Consider the following 10172-nt stretch of genomic DNA (forward strand, 5'->3'; position numbering starts at 1 on the left):
CGACGAAAATAAGGAACTTTATATCTCACTCTGTTCAAGAATATGAATTCAAAGAGACCATTAATGGAGGTTGGCAAGAAGATCCCAGAAAGTGCTGGAGCTTGATCCTGAGCCAATGGTGTTTGACTTGGAATAGACTTAAAATGATAATAATATTAATAATTATAGGGTCTTATATCATAAACGAATGGCAGAAAACCCAACATAAGTGTTTTTATATATATATACCAAATATTTGCATTCTTCAGATATCGGTTGAATCATTTCATCTTTCAGACGGTTTATCTATACACCTTAATTAGTAAGATTAAATGACCCTTCTCTGAACAACTTCAAGCTCAGGTTGTTGAATCTTTCCCGTGAATATTGCCTCGATGCTTTTCTCCAATCGGTTCCCGCCTTCATCATTCCTGCAAACTCCTCGTAGCTTATGCATCCGTCCTACAAAACCAGAATACGAAGGGTTAGAAGAACTGCCCAATAAGTTTCGGAGCTGAACTACTTTCGAGGAATATCGAGGAATGGAGCATTTCGAGGAATATCGAGTTTGTGTATGTTACTAAGAACTGGACATGAGGTACTGACCTTATCAGTGTCGACATCGTGCATAATGGCACTGATGACATCCTCACTGTTTGTTTCTTCATCGTTTAGCACAGCTCGAAGCTCTTCAATCTCGATGAAACCACTCTGATTTTGATCAAAGAATGCAAAAGCTTTATGTAGGTGCTCGTCATTTGCCATCCTTCTGAGGTGGATTGAAAGTGCAACAAACTCTCCGTAGTTGAGAGTTCCATCATCATGAACACCAGCCTGTAGAAAGAAAAAGTTGAGTCAGTAATTGTGTCTAAAAGTTTGATTACTACTTCACAAGATAGAATAGACTGCCCCTTTGAATCACAGAGACACCATGAATTCAAGCATCTAACCATTCCTGCTTCGTTTTTGTTTTTGTAACATCCCAAGCCCACCGCGAGTAGATATTGTCTTTTTTGGGCTTTCCTCTCAATGTTTTTAAAATACCTATGCTAGGGAGATGTTTCTACACCCTTATAAAAAATGCTTCGTTCTCCTCCCCAACCGATGTGGGATCTCACAATCCACCCCCTTAGAGGCCCAGAGTCCTTGCTAGCACTCATTCCCTTCTCCAATCGATGTGGGACCCCCCAAATCACCCCCTTCGGGAGCTAGCGTCCTCGCTGGCACTCATTCCCTTCTCCAATCGATGTGGGACCTCCCAATCCACCTCCCTTCAGGGCCCAGCGTCCACACTGGCACTCATTCCCTTCTCCAATTGATGTGGGACCCCCAATCCACTCCCTTCGGGACCAGCATCCTTGCTGGCACACCGCCTTGTGTCCAACCCCTTTGGGCCTCAGCCTCCTCGCTGGCACATCACCCGATGTCTGGTTCTGTTACCATTTGTATCAGCCTAAGCCCACCGCTAGCAGATATAGTCTCTTTAAAATGTGTCTTCTAGGGAGATGTTTTCACACCCTTATAAAGAATGTTTTGTTCTCCTCCCCAACTGATGTGGGATCTCATAGTTTTCTTTTTAGAGAACAACGGCCCCTATATCTACGTTTGTCGGGGGGAAAAAACAAAATCTAAACAAAACGCACACGTTCAAGGATACGAAAACAAAACAGAACAGAGAATTGTACATACTGCTTCCATAAGTATCTGAAGATCTGCTTCTGGAATCTGTTGTCCGAGCTTTTGCAATCCACTTCTCAGCTCCTCCAAATTTATCTTGCCCCTCTTCTCAACGTCCATCATTTCAAATGCATCCTTTATGCCGGCTACTTCCTCCACTGACAAATGCTCAGCGATCACCTAAGGACAATAATCAAATGAAATGTCATTTATAACCCAGGCAATCTATCCTATAAAACACCCCAAATGACGTTTATGATCACCCTTAGAGCTCGTTTCTTGAGCTTGTTCATCACAGAAAATTGCTTGAGTCTTGCTTTTACTGTCTCGCCTAATGGAACATTTGGAGCCTTCTTAGCATTTTGTAACCAAGGGTGGTCTGCACAAAGTGATATTTCAGGTATTCTGTGCAAATTCTAAACTACAAGTGTGAAAGCAGTGGACATGATACCTAGAACTTCCTGAGCGGTAAGGCGCCGTTTGGGATTGGGATCAAGCATTTTTCTTACAAGGTCCTTTGCATTTTCAGAGACTCTTGGCCAGGGGTCTCTCCTAAAATCAATAACCGAGCGAATAATTGCCTGTGCTACACCCTGTTCAGTTTCTACACGAAAATCGAAAGCTTATGAGGAGGAAATCTAAAAGAAGAACTACAAAAACTACACTAACAGGCGACTTATGTGAAAGATTCTATCCACAAGCAATGAGAACTTATTTCTTAACCAAACGGTGTATTATATGCATTCATTGTTCTTACAACATATGAACTGTGTAGAGCACAAAAATTCAAACCTGCCCAAAATGGTGGAATGCCACAGAGTAAAATATAGAGGATAACCCCGGCGCTCCAAACATCGACTTCTGGACCATAGTTCTTTTTCAGGACCTCTGGGGCCATGTAATAAGGACTGCCTACTATTTCATTGAATTGTTCACCTAATCCAATAGAAACAGTAATGTATAGTACGTTTCATGACATGTACAAATAGAAAGGTGCGGCAAGTGTAACAAAACAAGAATGCACAACAAAATGATAACATGATTCTCGTATGTCAACTGACTACAAGCTGCAATACCTCGTTTAAAAGTGATAGACAGTCCAAAATCGATTGCCTTCAATGGGGATGATTCCTTCTTATTTGCAAAAAGAAAATTTTCTGGTTTGAGATCACGATGCATCACTCCATGTTTATGACAAGCCTGTAACATGAAATACATGTAAATAAACAAGATTACTTCTCAAGAATAAAAATCTCGAAGTCATATGAAAAATACAATTGTGAGATCCAAGATTGGTTGGGAAGGAGAGTGAAGCTTTTTTTATAAGGGTGTGGAAACCTCTCCCTAAGAGACACGTTTTGAAAACTTTGAGGGGAAGCTCGAAAGGGAAAGCCCAAAGAGGACAATATCGGTTAGTGGTGGGCTTGAGCTGTTACAAATGGTATCAAAGCCAGACACAGGGCGTTGTGCTAGCAAGGACGCTGGGTCCTGAAGGGGAGTGGATTGAGAGGTCCTACATTGATTGAAGAAGGTAACGAGTGCTAGCGAGAACACTGGGTCCCGAAGGATGAGGGAGTGGATTGTGAGATCCCACATCGGTTGGGGAGGAGAACNCCTTCTGAGGTGGATTGAAAGTGCAACAAACTCTCCGTAGTTGAGAGTTCCATCATCATGAACACCAGCCTGTAGAAAGAAAAAGTTGAGTCAGTAATTGTGTCTAAAAGTTTGATTACTACTTCACAAGATAGAATAGACTGCCCCTTTGAATCACAGAGACACCATGAATTCAAGCATCTAACCATTCCTGCTTCGTTTTTGTTTTTGTAACATCCCAAGCCCACCGCGAGTAGATATTGTCTTTTTTGGGCTTTCCTCTCAATGTTTTTAAAATACCTATGCTAGGGAGATGTTTCTACACCCTTATAAAAAATGCTTCGTTCTCCTCCCCAACCGATGTGGGATCTCACAATCCACCCCCTTAGAGGCCCAGAGTCCTTGCTAGCACTCATTCCCTTCTCCAATCGATGTGGGACCCCCCAAATCACCCCCTTCGGGAGCTAGCGTCCTCGCTGGCACTCATTCCCTTCTCCAATCGATGTGGGACCTCCCAATCCACCTCCCTTCAGGGCCCAGCGTCCACACTGGCACTCATTCCCTTCTCCAATTGATGTGGGACCCCCAATCCACTCCCTTCGGGACCAGCATCCTTGCTGGCACACCGCCTTGTGTCCAACCCCTTTGGGCCTCAGCCTCCTCGCTGGCACATCACCCGATGTCTGGTTCTGTTACCATTTGTATCAGCCTAAGCCCACCGCTAGCAGATATAGTCTCTTTAAAATGTGTCTTCTAGGGAGATGTTTTCACACCCTTATAAAGAATGTTTTGTTCTCCTCCCCAACTGATGTGGGATCTCATAGTTTTCTTTTTAGAGAACAACGGCCCCTATATCTACGTTTGTCGGGGGGAAAAAACAAAATCTAAACAAAACGCACACGTTCAAGGATACGAAAACAAAACAGAACAGAGAATTGTACATACTGCTTCCATAAGTATCTGAAGATCTGCTTCTGGAATCTGTTGTCCGAGCTTTTGCAATCCACTTCTCAGCTCCTCCAAATTTATCTTGCCCCTCTTCTCAACGTCCATCATTTCAAATGCATCCTTTATGCCGGCTACTTCCTCCACTGACAAATGCTCAGCGATCACCTAAGGACAATAATCAAATGAAATGTCATTTATAACCCAGGCAATCTATCCTATAAAACACCCCAAATGACGTTTATGATCACCCTTAGAGCTCGTTTCTTGAGCTTGTTCATCACAGAAAATTGCTTGAGTCTTGCTTTTACTGTCTCGCCTAATGGAACATTTGGAGCCTTCTTAGCATTTTGTAACCAAGGGTGGTCTGCACAAAGTGATATTTCAGGTATTCTGTGCAAATTCTAAACTACAAGTGTGAAAGCAGTGGACATGATACCTAGAACTTCCTGAGCGGTAAGGCGCCGTTTGGGATTGGGATCAAGCATTTTTCTTACAAGGTCCTTTGCATTTTCAGAGACTCTTGGCCAGGGGTCTCTCCTAAAATCAATAACCGAGCGAATAATTGCCTGTGCTACACCCTGTTCAGTTTCTACACGAAAATCGAAAGCTTATGAGGAGGAAATCTAAAAGAAGAACTACAAAAACTACACTAACAGGCGACTTATGTGAAAGATTCTATCCACAAGCAATGAGAACTTATTTCTTAACCAAACGGTGTATTATATGCATTCATTGTTCTTACAACATATGAACTGTGTAGAGCACAAAAATTCAAACCTGCCCAAAATGGTGGAATGCCACAGAGTAAAATATAGAGGATAACCCCGGCGCTCCAAACATCGACTTCTGGACCATAGTTCTTTTTCAGGACCTCTGGGGCCATGTAATAAGGACTGCCTACTATTTCATTGAATTGTTCACCTAATCCAATAGAAACAGTAATGTATAGTACGTTTCATGACATGTACAAATAGAAAGGTGCGGCAAGTGTAACAAAACAAGAATGCACAACAAAATGATAACATGATTCTCGTATGTCAACTGACTACAAGCTGCAATACCTCGTTTAAAAGTGATAGACAGTCCAAAATCGATTGCCTTCAATGGGGATGATTCCTTCTTATTTGCAAAAAGAAAATTTTCTGGTTTGAGATCACGATGCATCACTCCATGTTTATGACAAGCCTGTAACATGAAATACATGTAAATAAACAAGATTACTTCTCAAGAATAAAAATCTCGAAGTCATATGAAAAATACAATTGTGAGATCCAAGATTGGTTGGGAAGGAGAGTGAAGCTTTTTTTATAAGGGTGTGGAAACCTCTCCCTAAGAGACACGTTTTGAAAACTTTGAGGGGAAGCTCGAAAGGGAAAGCCCAAAGAGGACAATATCGGTTAGTGGTGGGCTTGAGCTGTTACAAATGGTATCAAAGCCAGACACAGGGCGTTGTGCTAGCAAGGACGCTGGGTCCTGAAGGGGAGTGGATTGAGAGGTCCTACATTGATTGAAGAAGGTAACGAGTGCTAGCGAGAACACTGGGTCCCGAAGGATGAGGGAGTGGATTGTGAGATCCCACATCGGTTGGGGAGGAGAACGAAGCATTCTTTATAAGGGTGTGGAAAACTCGAAAGGGAAATCCAAAGAAGACAATATCTGCTAGCGGTGGACTTGAACTGTTACAACAACAGACGTATGAACGCCAGATTACGACATATTCTTACTAAACTAAACTTACAAGAAAATAAAAGTCTGCCATGTTTAAAAGTTAACCAGCATTTTCTTTTCACCTCAACAATTTCAACGATTGTCCGCATAACAGCAGCCGCTGCACGCTCTGTGTAATGCCCCCTCGCAACAATTCGGTCAAACAACTCCCCACCCTCGCACAGTTCCATCACAATGTGAACTGCCTCATCATCCTCATAAGTATCCTTCAGCGTAACAATATTCGGATGCTTGGGGAGATGCTTCATTATTTGAACCTCTCTTCGCACATCCTCAATATCAACAGCAGTCCTAAGTTTCTTCTTTGATATAGATTTACAGGCAAAACTTTCACCTGTATTAGTATCTGTGCATAAATATGTTACACCAAATTCACCTCTACCAAGCTCACGCCCAAGATCATAATGAGCCGAAATGTCATGACCAGTTGGAGCTTTCAACACCTGAAGCTTGTTATCAGCACCAACCACATTGCTCCTACTACCCTTACCAGAAAATGGAAAGGACTTCTTCTTGTGCTTACCTTTAGGCTTACCCGAAGGAGAAACAGGAGTAGCACAGCAATTACCCATGGGCAAGATCCAGAAATGTCAAAATGCTCCCACCTTTTGAGACATTTCAAGACCCATCAAGCAAATATATTAAGGGTCAAAAACATAAATAAAGGTAGAGATTCGTAAACAACACCAAAATACAAGCCAAGATCCAAAGCTTTTGTCACAAACAAAACGGACCAAGCTGAGAATCTGAGATAGATAGATAATCGAAAACTTGCACAAGATATCACAATTTGTCAGAGAACAAAACAGGCACCTAATCCAGGGCATTCTAAACAATGAAAAGATTAACCGAGAGAGATATCTATTCATTTTCATGACAATCCCACATGGCCTAGAAATTGTATTTCCCATTGAGAGATTAAAATGCTATAAAAGAAAACCCCACCTGGAATTTTCAGTTGAAAATGAGGAATCACAACGACATTGAGAAGAATAACCGGAGAAGTTGGGGCGAGGGGAGAATTGGAGGGCTTTGAATCTGAAATCTGAAGGAGAAAGATGTGTCTCAAGAACGGGAAGGCGGCATTGATAGATGGAGTTTCAGAGTCTCTCTTTCTCCTCCAAGAAATTCTTCTTCTTCTTCTTCCACTCTTGGATTCCACCAAGACGGAAGGCAAACGAGACCTTCCTCCCCCACCTCTTCCCTCCTTTTCAATCCACGAGGCCATTTCTCTATTCCCAACTGAATTCAAGAAATTATTACAATAATCATTGCATTTCAGCAAAATAATATTTGTTGGTGGGTCTAAGTCATATAAATGACTCATTATCCAATACCATTAGAGAAAGAAATAAATTAAAAAGAAAGTATCATTTCATTCGAGAAATTCAATCATCACTGTCCCTGTCGCTTAAGGGTAGTTTTTATGTTGCCAAACAATAATATAATTTCAATTCAAGCTGAGTAGGAAAATGTGACTTCTCTATCCGGTTAACTTTACATTCAATGCATCTATTAGAATACTAGAATAAAAGTAGCCAAATAATAAATATTATTCAAAGTTTGTACCTTTATTTATTTGAAAAATGACTGTGATTTATAAGGTATTTTAAAAACAAATCTCTATTACCAAAATATCAGCAAAAGTGCGTTTGATCAAATAATTGTCGTTGAGACAGCTTCAATTTAATTTATTTCATTCACAGTTCCAAAATGAAATCAGTATCCATTCATTTCCAGAAGGGGAAATGCGCAATTTTAAGGTTTAGCCCTTCACAACACAAATCAAGCATAGTGGAACCTGCAATCAAATAAGCATCTGAATTGGTTGAAACGGGGATCCGACCCAAGATCAACTAAAGTGGTGTCCAAGTAATTTCATTTGGTTCAAACGACAGCTCACCTTGAATAAGCTACAACAGGTTTAGATCATTTTCCAGTATTCCCAGTGGGTGCTGAAATCCGGATTCATATAATGGCAAAGAAACATATTTGAAACCGGGAAAACTTGGATATAAATTTGCAACCAAATCATGGATCAAAGTTCAAGCCTTGACACACTTACAAGTACATGACAGTTGAGCATTCGATCTAGCAAGGTGTTCGTTAATTAAAAAGGAAAACTGTTCGAAATCTATGGAGTCTGTTGTATACACAAGTTAAAAATGGGAGAGGTTGGAATAAAGCATCCAAGGACTGAACCAGAACAAGGGCTCAAATGGCCAACTTATATCATCCCGTCTCCTTTACGATCAAGCAACAAGCACCAGAACAAAGCCAAGAATGATTTGCCGCCTGGCAGAAAACTGCCAGGGAATGTAGCCCGTAGATAGCCTAGGGGCACCCCATATTTTCGCAACCAGGAGGTTCACTTGATGGCAAGACGCCTCTGTGCTGCCTGATTTTCTGAGATGCTTCCTCGTTGCTGTCCCGAACAGTCTCCATCATCACCTCTCTCACCAGACCGTAAAGCATATGAGGAAGCTTGGAAGCTACTGTAATTATGAAATTGTCCACCGCCATTCACATAACTTCGAGCTTCGTACACCTCATGCAACTGCGTCCTCACTTCTTGTTGGCCATTGGAAGAATTCCAGGTTTCAGCCAAGGCACAAGGCGCAGCTTCAGAACCCGATGAACCAGCAGAGTGCGACGAGAAAGCTTGACCAGAACCAGAGTCCTTGTTCTTCATAGTAGAACTCGAAGAATTAACTTCATTTTTCTTGGCAAATCGTCCTCCACTACCCCTTGCCCGTCTCATGGCATGCTGGTGACGAGATTCATGAAGATACGGCTGTGTAGCATAAAACACAAGCTAAATATTGGAGGAACTTCAGAAACATACAAACCTGCATATAGGCTATACTAAAAGAATTGTTCAAGCGGGAAAGAAGAAAAAGAAAATGGAGAGTGAACAATCATCACTCCTCGAACATACAGAACCACCTACCAGCCAAATGACCCGTCCAACTCTCAATCACATCTGATGTTTCTAAGCTGACCGTGGCTCATGCGAGCGCACACACATATAGAACAATATTCAGAAATGAGTCTGAGTCAGCCAAGCCATATTTGTCTCAAAGGACAATGAATTATCTATTATAAGCTATACAACAACAAGAAATCATGAAATCATGAACGACCAGCTTTGATTCAGTATAACTCAACTTGAATTAGTGAGTCCACCATCCCTGGTCACCCACCCCAACACCCAACGTGAAATATAAATGAAGGCTCAGAAGTCGAATTAAAAACTTAAATGTCTTCATCCCTGAATCAGTTGTGATTTAAATGGAGACAGTTTATTATACCTTTACCTTCAGTTGACATGCTCTGGTCTTGCAAAACAATAATCACAATGCAACATTACATCTTTCCTTTAAATCTTTTTATCAGTCTTGTAAGGTCTTGATACGACCTGGTAATTCATATGGGTGTTGGTACTAACCTTATACCTATTTTAAAAAGCCAATGTGAGTACATCCACTGCACTGTCCAGCACAACTAAATAACTTTTTAGTTTCCCTTCACTCACATGTCATGTTTATGGTCATTAAACAGATGAAAAAGTACTCGGTAAAGAATTTTGTAAGTACCAAATCAAATTTACAGCATAGGAAAGAATGAACTTCATTAAGAGTAAAATACAATTAAAAAGGCGTTGTTAGACTCCCAGCTACTTAAACATGTATAATAGACAAGTTGTAGTACATGAAACACGATTATTTGAATAGCAGTTGTACCTTTCTAATTTTTATTAGTTTGTTCTCAACCTCTGCTTTAGCACGTGCTTGTCTTCGCCTTAGGATCCCTTGATATTGTTTGGCATTCACAAAAACAGGTTCCTGTGTCACCTCAAGAGGTAAAGCCATTCTAGCATGCGGCATCCCAAGAAAGGGAGGATAACCCTACCATAAGGACTTGTCAGAGGCAAACTTCAATTCTTACGTATCCCAAAAAAATGTTTACATCCACAATGATCTCAAACATCCTTGACATATGACCTTGTCATTGTGGCCAAGAAAAAAGAAATAAATAATTCCAGGCCAAGATACTATAATAATCATACGACAAACTCTTCCAAGAAACTGGAAATTTTCAGTTAGTTCATTAGATACTCACATGCTATTGTACCTGAGATAGTTTGAGAAAGTGAAAATATGGACAAGGAATAACAATGAAGTTCCTGAATAATTGAAAAGGTAAAGCAAAAGAAAAAAAAAAAAAAAAAAAAAAAAAAAAAAAAA

General features: G+C 40.9%; 2 protein-coding genes across 5 annotated transcripts in view; both read right to left on the reverse strand.

Moving 5' to 3' along the window:
• Positions 1 to 188: 188 nt before the first annotated feature.
• LOC111776957 (calcium-dependent protein kinase 8-like) lies at positions 189 to 7188 on the reverse strand. 2 transcript variants are annotated; one of them, XM_023656384.1, is made up of 9 exons: positions 6871 to 7188; positions 5988 to 6530; positions 5259 to 5382; positions 4975 to 5118; positions 4634 to 4786; positions 4446 to 4561; positions 4195 to 4362; positions 586 to 813; positions 189 to 441 (listed from the first exon to the last, which is right to left on the reverse strand). In XM_023656384.1, the coding sequence occupies exons 2-9, from the start codon at positions 6495 to 6497 to the stop codon at positions 295 to 297; spliced, it is 1590 nt and encodes a 529-aa protein (XP_023512152.1). In that variant the 5' UTR covers positions 6498 to 6530; positions 6871 to 7188; the 3' UTR covers positions 189 to 294. The 2 variants fall into 2 exon arrangements, with proteins under 2 accessions (XP_023512152.1, XP_023512150.1); XM_023656382.1 differs by lacking the exons at positions 4195 to 4362; positions 4446 to 4561; positions 4634 to 4786; ... (2 more) ...; positions 5988 to 6530; positions 6871 to 7188 and adding exons at positions 1669 to 1836; positions 1920 to 2035; positions 2108 to 2260; positions 2449 to 2592; positions 2733 to 2889.
• Positions 7189 to 7914: 726 nt separating this feature from the next.
• Positions 7915 to 10172, reverse strand: part of LOC111777370 (nuclear transcription factor Y subunit A-1-like) — a 5479-nt gene continuing 3221 nt past the window's right edge. For all 3 annotated transcript variants that reach the window (XM_023656927.1, XM_023656925.1, XM_023656926.1), the window contains exons 5-6: positions 9669 to 9833; positions 7915 to 8719 (exon numbers count right to left, since the gene is read on the reverse strand). In XM_023656927.1, the coding sequence (XP_023512695.1) occupies positions 8294 to 8719; positions 9669 to 9833 (591 nt within the window). In that variant the 3' untranslated portion in view covers positions 7915 to 8293. The remainder of the gene's footprint in view (positions 8720 to 9668; positions 9834 to 10172) is intronic.

Source organism: Cucurbita pepo, chromosome LG16 (assembly GCF_002806865.2).
Source record: "Cucurbita pepo subsp. pepo cultivar mu-cu-16 chromosome LG16, ASM280686v2, whole genome shotgun sequence".
NCBI lineage: Eukaryota > Viridiplantae > Streptophyta > Magnoliopsida > Cucurbitales > Cucurbitaceae > Cucurbita > Cucurbita pepo.